An 18,711-nucleotide genomic window follows, 5' to 3' on the forward strand; every position below is an offset into this window, starting at 1 on the left:
TTTTTTCTTTTTCTTTCTTTCTTTCTTTCTTTCTTTCTTTCTTTCTTTCTTTCTTTCTTTCTTTCTTTCTTCTTTCTTTCTTCTTTCTTTTTTCTTTTTCTTTTCTTCTTTCTTTCTTTCTCTTTCTTTCTTTTCTTTCTTTCTTCTTTTTCTTTCCTTTCTCTTTCTTTCTTTTCCTTTCTTTCTCTTTTTCTTTCTTTCTTTCTTTCTTTCTTTCTTTCTTTCTTTCTTTCTCTTTCTTTCTTTCCTTTTCTCTTTTCTTTTTTCTTTTCTTTTCCTTCTTTCATTTTCCTTCCTTCCTTCCTTCCTTCCTTCTTCCCAAAATATATGGTAAGCCAGACTAAAAAATTCCAGTAAATTTCCTTAGAAAGTACGTTGATGTGTCTGAATAATTTAAATTTGGCTAAGTTTAAGCTTGCTTGGTTAAACTTTGTGAAGTGTGCCTTATTTTGTCTGGATGTTGTTTTAAAATTTGCCAAGGTCCTTGCTCTACCTTAATGTTCTAAAGTTTGCAAATAAAAGTAAGTTTGTTGTTGAACTTGCATATATTTTTGTTGTTTCTCCCACCATCAACCAGAGTGAATCAACCAACCTTCCCCTGCATCCACTGAGCGGACCAGGGCAGAACAGGTGTCTGCAGTGACCCAGGCTAAAACAGCGGCGGTCAGTAGCACAAAGTCTAACTGGGGGTCAGTGCCTAATATTGTACCCTCCAGGTCAGTCCTCTTCAATGTCTTCATTACTGACCTGGATGATGGGGTTGGGTGTACCCTCAGCAGGTTTGCTGATGATACCACCCTGGGAGGTATCATCCCTGGGAGGAGCAGTTGATACACCAGAGGGTCATGCTGCCATCCAGAAGGTCCTCAGATGGCTGGAGAACTTTGAGCTTCATCCAGGAGAAGTGCAAAGTCCTGCAGCTGGGGAGGAACAACCCCCTGCACCAGTATCCACTGAGGGCCACCCAGCTGGAAAGCAGCTTGGCAGAAAAGGCACTGGAGGTCCAAGTCAGAGAAAGGCAGCAACAAGTCCTTGCTGTGAAGAAGGTGAGTGGTTCCTGGTCTGGTTCAAAGTATTGCCAGCAGCCTGAGTGATGATTATTCCCTCCTTACTCAGGAGGCCACATCTGGAGTCCTGTGTCCAGTTCTGGACTCCCCAGTATAAGGAGAACTTGCAGATATTGCAGAGAGAGTCTGGAAAGGGCCACAAAGATGCAGGGACTGGAGCCTTTTTCTTTATCAGGAGAGGTTGAGGGCTCAAACTTTATTGCAGTAAAGATAGGGAGTGTGGATCTTACTAGTGCATATAAATGCCTGAATGGAGTGTGCCAAGGAGAGACAGCTTATTTCCAGTGACAGGACCAGAGGCATTTGGCACAAACTGAAACACAGGAGGCTCCAGCTGAACATCAGGAAACTTTTTTTTTTTTTTTTTTTTTTTTTAACTCTGGGGGTGACTGTGCACTGGCACAGGATACCCAGCAAGGTTGTGGAGTTTCCATGCTTGGAGATAATCAAAAGCCATCTGGACACAATCAAACATGTGGCTTTGCTTGAGCAGGGGGCTTGAACCAGATGACCTCCAGGTCCCTTCCAACCTCAGCCACTCTGCAATTTTGTGATATGAAATATTTATTACAATGCTCAACTGTGATAATACTTGAAAAGGACTGTCAGTACACTAATTAGAAAAAACTAAAAAGGTTGAAGTAGCTACATAGTATGCCATGAATAGCAGCTTCTTTAGGAATCTGACTGTCTACTATCCTAGAATTGCTCTGGCTCCAGAGCACAAAACATGTTTAAAGATGGCTGTGGTCAAAATGTTAACATCTTTTTTTCTGTGCAGAAAAAGAACAGGCATACACATTCATGCCAAAGAGCTACTTTTTCTGCTTGATTATACCAAAGGTAGATGTACTTTCAATAGCAGAATCTGGCTGGAATTTTGCCTGCCCTTCAGGCAGCTTGTAATTTGATAAGGAGACAAATGTACTGATCATGGCCTCTCATCCATGACATTGTCAGCAGAGAACAGTTTTAAAAAATTACTTATAAAGACTTTTTAAGTGTATTAATGCACAGCTCACTGCTGTTTACAGTTTTTAGGGGATGGGTACTGAAGATGTGTGCAGAGACGCTGACTGCGTTTTTGAATTTCCAAACTCTAATCTAAAGGGCTAAACATGTTGTCTCACCACTGATGAGCCTGATATACTCAGAGGTATCTTTTATAAATAACTGAAGTTATAATGCTGGTTCTTTTAGTAGAACCAGATGAACAGTTCTGACTTTAACTCTGAAAGGGACCTATTATGACAGGAACACGCTTCTTCCACTCTGTATGCAATATCTGCACATGCCATATATTGTACTGATAAGCAATACTTCATATTTTGTAAAGGGCTTAGCTAAACACTGCCTAACACAAACATGTGTGGGCCTGTTGAACACCACCTTTGAGAAGTCTGGCAGGTAACAAACCTTCTGCAGGAGAATAAACAAAGCTGCTTAAAACCAGTCGGGTTTTCCAGGCATCAAGTTAAATATTTACAACAAATGTTGACTTCCCACCATGCATCTGCCCATCTTCATGTACTATTCTCCCTGAGGGATTGTTCTCCCAGGTGACAAATGAAATCAAGGTTTCAAAGTCAGATTCTAACAGTTTTGTTAGAATGTAGAGTACAGATGTAAAGACAACAATTCAGCAAATCACAGATGCGAGAAACTAACCACAGGACTGTCCGTGCTAGAGAGTTCTAAGGTCTCTAAAGCAAAATAAGACTCCTGGTGGCCTTTTTCTAGGAACCACTTGTCAGAAGGACATGTGTGGAATTGAGTGACATGAGAATTGCTTAGACTTCCTTTCCTTTGGAGAGACTGCTCTCATTTCCTATCATCTCATGAATTTAGAACCTGCCCCAAGTCAGACAAGAGAAGCACCCATGCATGTCCTGAGATCTGGAAAACAGTCCTGTGACAAGGCTGCTTTTCACCTCCCTCTCTGTGAAAAGGGAGCACACAGCATGGGTGCAACCGCAGCTGTTCACAAAACACTGAGCAACGGGTCTAATTTCACGTACAGAGAAATTTCTCGTGCTCTTGTGATGCAGTGGAAAGGCTTCCTTCTTGTGGCATTACTATCAATTAACACTATTTCTGTATAATCACCCAGGGGCCTCTGCTTGGGTGTGGTCTCACATCTGGCCAGTGCAAGCTTGGAATCTGAGGAACCAGAAGGTCATGGAAGCCTATTATTGATATTTCATAGGAAGCTTATGGTCCAGGCCCTGCTGCTCTTCAGTTCCCAGCACAAGAAGGGCACTAAGAGCACAAGAATGAATTAGAAAGCAGAATCGTGGTTCTTGCTATTCAAAGCACAGACTATGGTGACTATCAAGCAGTGATTCCCTTGTTCATTTCTACTGCCCTTACTCTTTGTAAAAAAAGCAGATGATTCAGCAGTTCTGAAACTTTTTCCTCACTTTGCTCCCCCTTTGTCCACACACACCTGCAGTGAGTGTATCTTGTGAGGAGAAAAAATTGCTACAGCTGCTGGCAGCAAAGCAATGGTGTCATCAGGGGACAGAAAGTTGGAGTAGGAAATCTGGGGGACACACAGGCCATAAAATGAACTGGGGGAAGAGAAAGGGAGAAGGGAGTAGGGGAGAGGCAGGATGCAGGCAGTGCACTGACCACTAAAAAACTCTCAGAGCTGCCCCATTACCTGACAGAGGAGGCCCCTAAACATGACAGAATCACCAGGAACAGCTGCAGTTTTGGCAACAGCTCCCAGGAGCCTGAGTCTCTTTGTGGTCCTGGTCCTCCTCTGCACTGCCTGTCTACATCTCCTGGCAGAGCCCTTTGTCACAGCCCCACTTCACACTCTGTCACACTCCCAGTTCCAGCCACCAGTCCCATCCTGATCCCAGTAGCTGCAGTGTAAAAAGGATTAAACTCCTCCTGTTGCTGCCATAAAAACATGATTAGTTCAAATGACTGAGGGTTTCTTGTGCCACTGATGTTTGGCCTGAGGACAGTTACAGAAGAATAAAGAAGTTATACTGTATGGTCCTGCTATAAATGCTCTAATTTGGAATAAACTTCCCTGCATAGGTTAAGACCCACCAACCACTGAACGGTCAGCAGTGCCACTGTGTCAGTGTCATGGAAAATCCTTATTGTAAAAAGCCTTTACATAATAGTTCTCCTTGCCCTTTGGAGGACTGTAAAGTCTGTTGATAAGTTACTGTTCTCACAGAATATATCTGGATTCCCTTAAGGCATGTGACCTCGTACCATATCATACAGACATAAAGAACAAGCTGATTTACAAACTGATTTACAGACCAGCCTCTAAGGAGTTATGATAGTCATTACCATGGTGTCAGTGAGCAGAGTGCCAAAGGTCTCAGCTCATGAGCCAAAACTGTTTAGTAGTTTTATAGCTGTCAGAATTATACAAAATCTGTGGCAATATCTGCTACTGATAAAAAGTTTGTTTCACTTGAAGATAATGAAGACATTACCATAAAAGTAATTTAAATTGCTTTGTAAAAAGATACCAGCCCTGACATATTTTGATACAATTAAACACTTAGGGTGATAACTGTTTTGGGAAAACAATGACATAAATTGCATTTATGGATCAAAGGCCGGGATTCTGGTGAGAAGCTAACAGTAACATTGCAAAACCATCCCATAATAAACCCTCAAATAATGCTGTACATACAGAGAATGTAATCTTGGAATGTGTAAGGGGTTAAGTGTTGCTTAAGGCAAGGAAGTGACCCAGTCTTGTAAGGAAGCTGTAAACTCATGCCTGGCAGTCTCAACACGCCAGCAGTCCATCCACCGTACCTAACACAACCCAGATTGTGTGGCATTTACTGCCCCTAAACTTTGCAGCTTCTCAAGCACATCCCACAGGTCTGAGCACCCCAGTCTTATCTTCCTTCTTACCCTCCTGAGCCTGGTAAAAACTACTCACGGCAGTGTCATCCCCTGCAAACTCCAGCCATCCTCTGGCCCACACGCTGGCGCTCTTCCTCTCCCCAGCTAAAGCAGGCTCCAAAATGAAGCTGTTGAATAGATGGAACTTGGGAAGAGGAAAAAATTGTGAAGGGATGGTACTAAGGACACTGTCTCTCAGTGCCTTGGGGAAACAGAACACAGAGCTTCGCCACAACGCCCAGCTGATGAAATTTGGAGATAATTTGTAACAAATTTGTAACAAGACACAAAACTTCCTAAGAAATAGGACAGGAGGCAATGGGCAGAAAGCATTGCACAGGAAGTTCCACCTGAATATGAAGAACTTCTTTACTGGAACACATTGCCCAGTGAACCCAATTCTGTGCCCTTAGTTCTAGGGTGACCCTGCTTGAGCAGGGAGGTTGGACCGATCAACGACTGAGATCCCTCCCAACCTTACCCATTCTGTGACTCTGTGACAAATCCCCAAGCCCCACTAATTCTCTAAACCTAAAGCTGTAAGTTTAGCTATGGATGGCAAAATCACCACAACCTTTAAAAGAACTGGCGTATACTCATACAATATGTAAACTCAATGGACGTGAATTCAGTTCACACGTCCATCATAAACAGTAGGCCCAACACTTTCACCTAGGCCTTGGACCAGGGGCACACCTTGTATTCTTTAGCCGTTCTGAACGCTTTTGGAAAGTATTCCGAGCCTGTGGTGCCCAAGACATGGAAGGCGAGGTCAGGCCAGGCCGCTCCCTCAGGAGCGAGGCTACCGGAGGAGCCCCTCGGAAGGCCCCAAGCGGGGCTGATCCACAGCCTCCCGCTGCCGGGGCCGCGAGCCGCCGCCATGCTCGGCCATCGCGCCCCGCTCCGTGCCGCGCCGCGCCTTTCCCTTCCGCGCAGTGCCGCCCGCAGGGAAGGCGGCGGAGGGGCGGCGGTTCCGGCGGCCGAGCCGGGAGGCGGCGACATGGCGGCGGCGGATGTGCGTCCTGCGCCCCGCCCCGGCCCTGCCCCGCCGCCGGCCGCCCGGCCGCGTAGACGGGGCGGCACGGCCGCCTCTCCCCGCGCAGCCGCCGCTCTGCCGGCGGCCGCCATGGAGGATGTCGGCTCGGGCGTGAACGCGGACGCGGAGGTGCGGAAGCTTCAGGAGCTGGTGAAGAAGCTAGAGAAGCAGAATGAGCAGCTTCGCAGCCGCCACGGCGCCCTGCCCGCCGCCCCCGCCAGCCCCAAGCGCCTGCCGAGCGCCGGGCCCTCCTCGCCGCCCCCCGCCGCCTCCCCGTCGCCCGACGGCCGCTGTCTCAGCCCCAGGGCCGCCGCCCGGCGTTCGCTGCCCGAGGAGCCCGGCGGTGGCGATGCGGGCAGCGGCGGCAATGGCCTGCTGGACGACGCGGCGGTGCTCAGGCCGGAGGAGCTGGAGCGGCTGGCCGGCTGCGATGAGGACGAGACCGGCTGGTGAGGAGGCGGCCGGGGTGGGGATGGGGAGGGGGCGGGTTGGTGAGGAGGCGGGCAGGGCGCCGCTTCTCCCTTCCCCCGCCGTGCCTGGGAGGAAGGGGCTGTTCCCAGCCGTGCGCCTGATGTCGGAGGGGGTCTCGGGGCTTTGTGTGCGGAGGCAGCCTCGCCCTCTGGGCTGGGTGAAGGGCGTAATGAGCTCTGCGAGACGTACCGAAGCCTGCCGGGGAAGGGTGTTTCGCTTTCTGCGCACGGCGTTGGAGCTCCCTGGAGGCCCGCGGCACTGCGCTGCTGTTCGGCCGCGCTGGGCGCGTTACCTCGGGGCACTCGGACACCGAGCGGGCTCCAGTGCTGCCGCAGGATCAGCCGTCAGTGTTTTCGCCAGTGTAGGCGGTGGGGAGGCGTTGAGAAACTTAAGGGAGATTTCTAGGGTCGTTCAGAATTAGCCAGAGGTACTGTTATACTTCACACGTGCATCAGGCATCTTTTGTGTGTCGATTTCTTTCAGCTGTAAAGACAGCAAATGTAACATTTTTTTCATCTCATAAACTTGTTGCCCTTAGGTGTTCTAATTTATTGCTAATAATGTAGGGTCATGGTTTCCCTTAGGTGCTTCTCGTTACAAATGGACTGCTTACCCTGCTGCTCCAGCAGAAACAGCTGCAGGTGGCTGTTTGCCTTGTCAGTATTACACCTGGATGAGTTTCCTCTGAGAATCAGGACTTGCTCTCTCCAAACACCACGCTGTTTCCAGCTGTCGTTTTCAAGTTTCCCGTGACAGTTGTTGAGGGGCAGCCTCAGAGCTGCAGGAGAAATAGTGGGGAGGAGCACCGTGTCAACAGCGTTGTCAACAGAGAAATGCGAGGGAAGCATGTACAGGGACAAAAAGTGTAACACGAGCAAACTGTCTTGAGGCAGAACTGGTTGTAGGTCCATCTAAAAATGTCTTTGGAAGCAAACATGCAGACAAATTTACAAAACAAACAAAAATGTCTTTCAGAGTTAGAAACGTTTTTAAAAATGCTGGAATGATTCCATGTATGAGCAATGTTTTAGTTGCTCAGGGAGGAGACCGCGTGTGCACTTCCTTGGAGAAGTCATTTGCCTGACATTCAGCCTGATCCACTGGAGAAGTATGAGAACATAAGTTTATTCTCATCCAACACTAAATTAACACAAGGCATCATCTCCCAGAAGATGAGTCTGTGCAAGGCAGCTACTCTTATTTCTCACTGTATGCCTTATAATCTACAAGGGCTTACAGCCCTTGATGGAAATAGAATATGGTAAATTTGCACAGCAAGTTTGGAGTGGGATGGCCAAATTTGTAAGTGTCATGAATCCTAGTAACAGTAGATCTTACTGTTTTGTGCTTTCATTCTAAATCATGGGTAACATAATGAGTCTCGTAAGTGAAAGTGAATGTCTCAACAGAGTGTATGGTGACAGTGGTGGCGTAAGTGCTGTGTGTTTTTGTTGACACAGTTCTGGGCACTCACGGGGCAGCTGCATGGTTCACTGAGCGCTGCCCTTGCTGGTGTCAGGTGTTTGGCTGCCAGTTATTGTGGCACTGACATGTTTCTCTGCAAGTTCTAGTGCTCAAAAGATAGCAAAACTTATAGGCAGTCTTTCGCACATCTTCATTCCTTTACTAATATTTTGGCAACTATAATGCTGAAGTGTTTTAGCTACTAATTTTTAATCTCAGGTGTGGGACACTGACTGAGACACAAATGCATGGAACAAAAAAAGAGCAACTGTAAAAAGTTACTAATTGTCATACATACCACAAAATACAGATGTGTAATTATTTTTAAAAAGTGTTTTCCTGCTGTATTTTAATATGCAGTTAATGATAAGCATAGTTTGGCTAGATTGATGATTTTTTTGTTCCAAAGTGCTTAATAAAAATGGAAATCAAGCTCTTGGAATTTCTAAACACCTTCTAATTCAACTGTTGACACACTAAATAGTCCAACCGCTTCTATTTTCCTATGAAGGTGAGATGACTTTGTCTTTATGCATTTGATTAATGGAGGTTATTGCTCTTCATGAAATTTGAAATTTTAGGGGGCTAATGGAGCAATCTAAAAGAAGCAAGCCTCTGAAGATAGGAGGGGTTGATGTGAATAAGTGGATTTACCTTAAACTGTTTCATAAAGATCCTGCTCCTAAGGCCTTGGTTATGCAAGGTCACTCATAAAATAATTTATTCAACTGAAAGGGTGAATGTACTCAATGAAAAGTGTCGTATGAACTCTTTGAGGTTGAAATGGATTTGGATCACTACTGCTTAACCCAAAATCCTGTTTAAAATATGGGATTATACACTGTCAAAATCAAATGCTTCTTAGCAGCTGAACAAACCTCTTGTGGAAACAAACTAAATTTAAATAATTGTTCATAAAAAATGAACAAACAATGTTTGCCTGTTTTGCTTGTCTACGTAGAAAAGTTAAGATTTGTCTTTGATTTTGAGAGGACCTTGCTGTGGGCAATAGTACATGGTAAAGGGTGCTATTTATCGCTGTCCTTTTCTGTTTTGTAAAATGCAGACATTTTCATACCCCATTATGAAAATTGTCTACAGCCTTGTCATGGCGAAGAAATCATTTTCATAACTGTTAAAATCACATTTTTTTACATTTAATGCTCACATGAGATTAGTGGCTGTGAATTTAAGACAGAGCACTTGATACAGTGATTGAAATTGATACTAGAATGTGACATGTTTCTTTAAATCTACATTGTAGAGTTGATCAGCTCAATTTTACCTTTTAATTCTTTGAATGCATTTAGATAAGTATACAGAAGTGTAAAGTGAAAAAGTAAAGGAGAAGGTGCAACTATCAAGCAAGCAAAAGAACTTTGACATTGGTGTTTTAATAGTAGCATTAGCTATTAAAACATCCTTACAGTATTAGTGAACTTTGGGACTATTTATATTTTTGCTTGATTGTTTTTCTTCTCTGTGGTTAGTTAAATCCAGATACACTTCAAGTTTTAGACATTTTTGCATGAGATAATCTTTAAATTATGTGGTAAAATATTAAAAACATTTCATTGAATTCAGATTGAGTTTCTTGTCCATATGCGTCCGAATGCTGTTTAATATGCAGAAGCTTTCTTCCTGATGAGGTTGCAGATGGGCACATCTCTGCTTGCACACTGTACTGAGCTCTGCACAGACCCATGGAGACTTTGCTTTAGGCCTGCTGATTATTTCCTCCAGTTATCGGTGACTTTTGTAATCTACTCTCTGGGTGTTCCTGTTTAGCTGTTCTTGAACCAGATTGCATCAAATTGAAATTTTTTTTCAAAATTCAATCTGAATGGATATTTTCTTACTAATTAATTGAAAAGACAAAAGGGCAGAAGGGGCGACCAGAGTGGAGAAATCTTCAGAGAAGTGGTGTGCACCTCCTTGCCTGACTTGCTGGGTAAGGTTGGGTGTGGATGTGCTGCGCGTTGGAGACATCTGGATAACAGTGTGCAGGGTGGCTTGTCATGCTGCTTTTAAAAAGAGTTTATTGGATCTTGAGTTTATTGCAGGGTAAGTGTGCACACGTGGGCAATTACTGTAGATTAGTTACTGTGCTGTGAACCCACTAACTTCCTTTGTGGTAACTTGTTACACCGTCACTCACCTAAGCTTTCTGAGAAGTTTTGTTTTAAATGTGAGCAAAACATGCAGTGCTTTTCTTCAAATTTATTTGCAACATGTGCAAGAGAGTATAGACCTTGCTGTGTATCTATTTTGCACATGTAATTTCTCAGCAAACTTCAGAACAGTTGTGTCCTCTTTAAATAACAGTGCTATAAAAACTAGCCTAGCACCCATGTTTTCATATCAGCATAAAGTCTCCTTGGTAGGGTTAAAATAGCTGACAGTTGACTGACCTCGCTTATAAACAAAAGGCGGTTATTGTGTATTTAAAATTAAATTACTGGTGTTGTTTTTATACTAGCTAAATAGTAGCTAAAAGTAACAGTTGCAGTGTTTTTTCAGATTGGTTGTTTATCCTGACTAGTTAAAATGGAAGGCACATACTTTTACTATTATACTCACTCTCATTCAGCAGCTATTTCTAATTTGCACCTGTTTATAATAGTGTAAGTTTCCATTCTAGCCATCCATTATCATTAGTTGGCTAAGGGCCTGTTTGAGATACACACTTGGCATCTGTAAGGATTGTCTTCCGTCTCACATTGCTTGATGTCCCTTGAGCACTAGCATTGTTTTGGAATCCTAGTTTGCCATAGTGAGCTGGTAAAGTATACATGACTGTTTTAGGGTAGAGCTCCACCTGAATGAAATCCCATTGCTGAAATTACATTGCAACATTTCCTGTTCAACTGCTAAATTTCATTGTATTAATGTGGTTTAGGCCCCTTGGAAGCTGGACAGATTCTGATCAATTTCTGTTCCATGGTGTAAGTAAAAGAGAAATTGCTGCTTTTCATTTTGTGGCAGATAAAAAGTCAATTTGATTTAAAGTTGTTGGGGTTTAACCAAATTCAGATAATGGCTTCACAAACTAGAAAGATAATATGAAAAGAAGCATGTAGGAAAAGCAAGTGTTATGGAAGTTGCCAGTTTTATCATGAAGAGCAACTGGTAACATTAAATAATACTCACTTTGATTATTGTCTTTGAGACATCCATGTTTGACGTGAAACAGATATTTGAGAACTGAAGAAGAATCCTGAGCAAGAACTATTCTCATTTCTGATTTTCTTGGTGATTATTATAGCTTTTAAACATGTTTGATATTTAGATATAATGAAAGCTTTGATATGGGTTTCCTTTACTGTCCTAATGATATTCCTGAAATTTACTACATAATCATGCCTTGTTTAGGCATGATTCACATTTCCACTACTTGTAGGTGTTGGTAGAGCTCTTGAGCATAGTCATTAATCAGAATTTTATTTTGGAACACATTTAGTAGGACACAGAACTTCTCGAATTTTCTTTCTTTAATGTAAATATCAGCAGTGATATGTTTGAGCAAATATGCTCTAACAAATTTCTTAAAACATGATGGTGTTTTTGATGGCCCTTTTCTCATTCTAAAACATCTTTTTCTGACACAAACATGTTCTTTTGGATGAGGAAATGAATAATGGCAGTAATTTCCAGCAACTAGCCGGGGCACAGCAAACCATCTTTAATTGCCGGGCACAGAAAGATAGTTGTATTACAAACTGCAGTTTGCAACCTCTTGGATATTCTTAATTCTATTTAAAAATCGCATCTTGTAGCTGAGCTGTGCCACTGTAATATGATGGCTTAATAAGACTGTCAAAGCGTTTTTGTAGTATTCATATCCTGGAGTTTATATTCATAGACTGGAGTTTGCTGTAATTTGTGCATCTCGGAACTAGAAGTATTTTGTGAAGTAGAGCTGAAAACTAATAATTACAGGCTAAGCAATGTGTATCTCAGTCAGCTACAGCTGTAGCATCGGAATTTTTTGGGGTGGGGAGAAGGAAAGGAAATCTATGGGCCACATAAGTGCAGGGATGTCACTTAATTTTTTGATTGATTTGTCTTTCCACCAGAGATGCTTTTCAGATCTTTACCATCTCCATTCAGAATTTGTCTTAAATTCTAACATGCTTAAGCCACTTCAGATAGGGTTTTCTGAAACTTTTAAATTGTCTTAAAATAGTGTAGATTGACACTCTTGTGTACTAAATTATCTGTTTCCAAGAGTGTCCAGTATTATCGTCTCCTGATTTATATATTTTCAGTAGCTTTTCGCTGTGAAATTTCCTTCTCCTATTTTAGGGGCATTTCTTACTGATCTGTCCTTGGATTTCAGTTTTTTCTCCTCATCATGTCTTCAGTTTTTTCATCTTGCTTTTGCATGCATCATGTTTTGTGTGCCCCCATTTAATTTCCTTTATTGTACCTTCCAGTTTTTGCTCAAAGCTAATGTAACTAAAATAAACTAGCTCTAACTTCCACTTGCCATCTTCCTTTTAGTACAGATTTCTGACTTCATGTTCATCTGCATGGTTTCCCTCACTCTTATACTGAGCAGTGGAAGGATTTTGACACAAAAATACACTTCCTTTTTATCGCAGTTAGAATCTCGACTAGTGTTGTTTCATGCCTGTGGCAACTAGCCTCTCGTGTTTTAATGCACTGGGAGGTGTTCCTCAGGTGAGGTAATCTGTACACACATATTCCACTCCTACTGCAGCAGTGTGTCCTCTCTTCAAAGCCTTTTCTGACTCAGCTGTGTCCCAGTGCAACATGCTGCAGCTTGCCCCATTTGGCTGATACCATGTGTGCTTGTAGTCACAGTAGTCTTCCTGCAAAAGCTCTGCCTTTTTCTGTGCTGCATCTTCCTGGAACTTATCAGTAGAGCCCCTGCTGCTTTCAGCCTCAGGTTGGTGCTGCTGTGGTGTGCTTGACTAGTAAGAGCCAAAGGAAGGAAATATTAATGGCTGCAGCAGAGTCATAGTGTCTGGTCTTCTTAGTGTTGTTTCAAAATAGATCAAAGCTCCTGAGCTTTTAATATACCATTTTCTTCTACTTTACCCTATGTCACTGAGTTGTAGAGTCTTTACTCGGTTGTGGAGAGATTGGAGTATATATTTCTGGTGTGTTAGCATTTGTAGTATGGGTGGCAACTGTAAGTTGTCAGCTTCCTCAGTAATTTTTAAGTTCCTGTTTTGAGAGAGTTGATTTACAGTGGTTAAAGATGTATGAATTTATTCTGGTAATCTTCAGTCTTGAAGTTGCTGTACTGCCAATAAGTGCTGTTGAATTGCTGTAGAGTGCATTAACAGGTACAAATGGGATCTCTTCTGGAAAGTTCTTCAGCTGAGAAGGACCTATATCTTTTGGGTCAAACAGTTTGACAAAGAAGACCACTTAGCCGTGTGAAGTTACTTGTACATGCTTCATGTGTGTGTTCTTTTTCTCATGTTGGGAAGAGAGAAAGAGAGAATAGAGGCATCACTGATTATTAGCCTTTCCCTTGATCCTTTTGGTTTTTGTAGAATCCAAGGTAGGCAAAGCAACTAGAATTAAGTCAGTCTCAAAACTTGAGATTGACTATAAAAGATCACTGCTTTTATAATGAGACTTCATAATTGCCTGTTGTGTAAGGACCTGCCCTGAAAGAGCTGTTTTGTCACTGCATCACTGTACATGTGTATGTTGTGAGGTAGTGGAGTTGCACGAAATATGTATGTTCTTAAGTTCTGTCTTTCCTTGAAATCTAAGTTATGAAACAAAGGTTGATGAAGGAAATTGACTGACTGGAAAAAGGTGGAGGAATATGCAATATATATTTGGTTAGAAAGGGAGGTGGAAAAGAGGGAGCTGTGTGAGCCTTCAGTAAATGAACTTCTTGTGAAACAAATGCAACATTTGGGAATTCCTGAAAAGAGTGTGTTGAAGCTTAAAATACCAGGTAGAGTTTTGATTAGAACAATCTTCTAGGTTTGTTGAAGGTACTCCTTTTGTGTGTTTCTCAAAGAGGACATGGCACTTTAATTTCTTGCCTTTTATACTGGCTGCTACTGTAAACACTCCAAATGTGCATGGAACTTCTCAAACACAGCAAGGCATGTCAGCTATCCAGAGAACTAGGAGTGAGTCTAGCCTTGTTGCCTTTGACACTTCTTTGTATTGTATACCTTAGGACAAAAAGGAGTACAGGCAAATACTAAAAAGACATTAATTCAAAGTGTTAGAGAGATAGTAAATGGTAAACACTACTTTTAACAGAATGGAGATGTCATAGAAATTACAGAAAGTGGCATCATTGTTTACACAACTGAAAATTGAGTGACTCTTGTGCTTTTCAAGGATCTTCAGGGCTATAAATACATGGAGGTCTTTTAGCTTTTCTTTTGGGCTGAGTGCCTGTGAAGATTGTAGGCATTTCTACAAAAGCAGTTGTGACAGACAGCGTGATGTTGGCCAAAGCATAAACCCCTTGAAATACAATAAGTGGCAGTGACTATTTGCCAGTGACAAACAGCTTTATTTTTATTTTAAAACCTGGCAGCTAATAAATATTTTCTCACCTGGATCTGCAAGCATAGCTTATTAATTTCAGTGTTAGAGGGACAAGTGTTTTGTTTTTAAGCTTGCTCTTAACAAAGGTCAGTGAGTCGCGGTTTTATAAACATGTTTCTTGGGAAGTTTTTGTAAGAAGTGAACTCAAAGGTAGTAATTATAAAAAATCTCTAGAAGCTATTATAACACAACCGAAGTTCAAGTTCTAGAATTACAGAGAGATGAGATAATCTTGTAGAGAGAAAGTTGTGGGAAATAACTTCTGTGTTGCTAATATCATTGGCATAAAGAGAACAACTTTTGCTGTGTATTTTGTACAGAAGCATGTCATTACACTGTCAGATGTTCCTAAGTGTCGCTGTGTGGCATACAATCACATTCACTTGGAATATGAAGTCTGTCATTACTGTAGAAGAAACACTCGTTTAACTGTTTATGTGCACACATAGTCTCTAACTACAGTTATATGTCTTGCAGTTCACTGTTGTCTTTTGCTGAACCACTTTTCCAGGTTTGGGTTAAAGTGTTTTGAGTGTGTGATTGGTTATGACTTTTCCTTTAATCTGTTGAGGGAGGAGACATTTTTGGCTAAATTTCTTTAGTCTTTAAACTGGACTACTACTTTCTTCAGTCATGGAATGTTGATGTTAAAATAAGTGAATGGAGATGCTGACAGATGGAGGCTTCAGTACATCTGGCAGAACAATATGATCTCATTGTTTCTCTCTACTCTCCTATGTGCATTATCTTTTTCCTTAACTGTATACCTCCTGTATACTGTAATGCTTAACTGTATACCTCCTTAGGACGGAGATAGTCTCTTTGTTCTGTGTTCAAAGAGAACGGAAGGATCAGGTGCTTGGATAGAAATAATAAAAATAAATTTTTTATTGTTCAAAGCTACTGAAACAGTAGTTCTGTGTACTTTAGCAGTGCTCCTTGGCTACTAAGATGCTTATTGCTTCCCTTGTTTGGAAAGCGTTCTTTACTGCTTAGTGTTTCATTGCTTTCAGGTGAATCTGAAAAGATTAATCCTCATTTGTATGGTTATGTGACAGTGAAATTGTCCATATATGTAATGTATCTGAAATTATTTGATAGTCATATGTTATCGCTGTTATATTCTACCCAAAACAGTGAATTTTAGGATAAAATCTGTGCTTTATCTTTTGGGATTGTACTGTAGTATGGACAGGATAAAAACAGAAATAGCATACACTGTGGTATTTTGTTGCATGTCTGATCTTATGCTCATTTTGTCTGTCCTCATAATTTATTTTTTTCTCTCTTTTCCAGGTTATATACATCTCCAAAGAAGAAACTGAATCCAATGCAGAAAAGTGTCAGTCCATTAGTTTGGTGCAGACAGGTATTGGATTACCCAAGTCCTGATGTTGAATGTGCTAAAAAATCACTGATCCACAAGCTGGAACAAACAATGTCAGGTGAGTTTCTGCACACAAAAACCACTGGGTTGTATGTATTTATTCTGAAGGAATGTCAAAATTAGCTAATGGTTGTGAGATAAGACATCTATCAATTACTTGTGTCTAAAGCTTTCATTATGGTTTACAAAGTCATTAATTCTACTTATTTTCTGGATTGTATGAATGAAATTAAAGAAGGCACTAGATCGTGAGTCATGATTTCAGAGTTATAATATCTGCTTAGTTTGATCTGATATTTTCAGTAAAAAACAATGTTTAAACTCAAAAGTTATTATAATTGTTAGGTGCTTGTCAGTATGTTAGCATGGAGCTTGGTTTTCTGCCAGATTACCTATTTTATTTCATCTATAGAAATGGAGGCTTAAGTTTTTGACTACTTTGGGGAGGTGATAATTTCTTTTCCTCCCATCCCCAGTAACTTAAGATCTAATTACAGTTAGATTTTTAAAAATCCAGAGTTTATGATCCTTCCTTAATACTAATTAGTTGGTTATATTCAAAACTGAAATTGTGTTTGACTCTGTGAGAATGAAAGTCTGCATTCTCCAGCCTTCTATTATCAGACTTCTTTATTTCAAACCAGCAGCAAAATGCTGAAGGTCTGATTAGAGTTCTTTGTCCATCTGGTTTCTTGCTTTATTTTGTTTCTTTGTTGGAGCCTATTTTTTTTTTTTAATTGTGCTGAGACAACTTACTTTCTTGCTGTTAATAGCTGTTGCCCTCTTGTTCCATCTTTTTGTAATCTGCTCCTGCTACATGTTAAACTGTTATCTTCAGGAATTAGCAGAATGGTTGTACTTGAGCTAAGGGTGTATGAACACACAGTTCCGAGTGGTTCCAATGGCCACCTCCTTTCTGTGGTTATACATAAACTCCATGTTGAGTTTATTTGCTGTAACTTCTTTTCTGTCCTTGTATTGTTTTCTGGAGCAATTCAGTCTGTATTATGGTTTGTACTGAAGCTGGTCTTAAAAAAATTTGAATCTATTCTTTTTTTTTCTTATAAAAATTGTGGACATAGTGGTGAAAGTGCCTTCAGTACAAGTCACCCTCAGTGTTTCTCTATTTCTTGTGCTTTTTTATGCTGCCTGAACAAATGTCTATTAAAATTTACCTGAACAGTTAACATGATGTATGGTTAGATACAGGCAAAGTCTGAGATTCTGAACAACAAAAAGCACTCACATCACAGGGGTTTATGAATGATGATACAGGTTTGGGAATCTGAATACTACTGAGTATGAATGGATAGCAGTTGATTGACAATTCTGTTTATGGTTTAACTTCTTTCAGAACCGAGTAGAAGTCTTCCAGAGCTACCACAAATTCTGTTACCCGTAGGGTATCTTTAAATATTCATAGCTGAAGCAGAATAGCAGGAAACTTGCTGCTCTGTGAAATGGACACATTTGAAAGTTTTATCATTCAAACAATGTGTTTAGGTATCTTCACCTCTTTTATTGTTTTCCTCATGACCTGCTTCTGGCAGTGATACTTGTAAGAATACCACAGTTCATCTATAGTATTAATTGTTGGAAGTTCTAATAGTAGAAAAGATTGGCACGTGCTGGTTGGAGCAGATTGCATGTAAAAATGAATTTTCAACAAAACAGAAAACTGTCTTTTAGAGCCTCGTTTACAGAATAAGGATAGCAGGGAGCTCCACGGGAGAAGACAAGTAGTGTTTCTTGTAACTGTGTATTTCCTATTCCAAACTTCAGGAGTATTGTGTAACTTGCATTTTGCATGGTACCTCATGGACCCATCACTTAACCTGTTACTAGCTGCTGGTTCAGTTCATAGATTCAGGTTCCAGTGTCCATGGATGAGGCTTTTCACACTTCTGCAACTTTCCTGAATCCTTGCTGATGCTTCTTTTGCATTGACTCTTTTTACATTGTTAGTTCCTGTTGTTATGTCTTTCTAATCTTAATATCTTTTCCCTCTTTTTCAGTCTCAAATGCATTCTTGTATTTCACGTTTTCTTCTTCCATCGCATTTTTCATCTCATAACAATAAAGTAGGGAAGAAGAGCTCTCAGCTCCATGCTACTCTTAGCAGTTACTGATGCACAGTGCCTTGTCAGCTGTTAGGTTTACAATTGCAGAGCAAGTCATGCTCAGTGTTAGAAGTATGTTCAGATGGAGTGAGCTTTAGGTACATTCTGAACTCAAATTTTCCTATTTTCTACAGCAAAAGGGAAATTGATTACCATTCTGGCAAAATCATAACTAAAAGGAATTAGATGCTGCGTACTTGTTCTGAATGTTGTAAAAGAAAATTTATATTAAAATAAACTTGTTGATTGTCAACCCTCCCTTCTGGTGTTTTGAAAGCTAATGTGTAATCTTTTTTAAGCTAGTGTTTAATCTAATATTAGGATCATTTTAATGCTAAAATTATTATCTGTCTTGCTAATTTTGTCTGACACTCCTAATAAATACCATATCTCTATTTAGCAATGTCTTCCTGAGTTACAGAAATCCTTGTTGGAAAACCTTTAGGAAAGTCCAGAAGATGGATTTGAATCCAGATTTTTTTTTCCCCCCTGGGAAGATGTACTGTTCTGAAAAAGGTTCACATTAGCTAGGATGAAAACTGTGTGTATCAAGTCTCACCACATACCAGAGCAAACTTTTTACATGTAGCAAACTCATGCTAAGTTTCATCCAAAAAAATCTGTGTATGATCACATACTTTGTATCATTATGGATGATAATACAAAGAGCCTGTTTTGAAGACTGTACAGTAGTAGAATTGTTTTCTAATCTGTGGTTAGTAT

General features: G+C 41.0%; 1 protein-coding gene across 3 annotated transcripts in view; it reads left to right on the plus strand.

The window, feature by feature from the left end:
* The first annotated feature begins 6,065 nt into the window (after nucleotides 1–6,065).
* Nucleotides 6,066–18,711, plus strand: part of SLAIN2 (SLAIN motif family member 2) — a 33,709-nt gene continuing 21,063 nt past the window's right edge. For 2 of the 3 annotated variants that reach the window (XM_040064086.2, XM_040064087.2), the window contains exons 1-2: nucleotides 6,066–6,440; nucleotides 15,778–15,926. In XM_040064086.2, the coding sequence (XP_039920020.1) occupies nucleotides 6,082–6,440; nucleotides 15,778–15,926 (508 nt within the window). In that variant the 5' untranslated portion in view covers nucleotides 6,066–6,081. The remainder of the gene's footprint in view (nucleotides 6,441–15,777; nucleotides 15,927–18,711) is intronic. The other variant, XM_040064088.2, reaches the window with a different exon arrangement.

The sequence above is a fragment of the Hirundo rustica genome, chromosome 5, assembly GCF_015227805.2.
Source record: "Hirundo rustica isolate bHirRus1 chromosome 5, bHirRus1.pri.v3, whole genome shotgun sequence".
NCBI classification, from domain to species: Eukaryota; Metazoa; Chordata; class Aves; order Passeriformes; family Hirundinidae; genus Hirundo; species Hirundo rustica.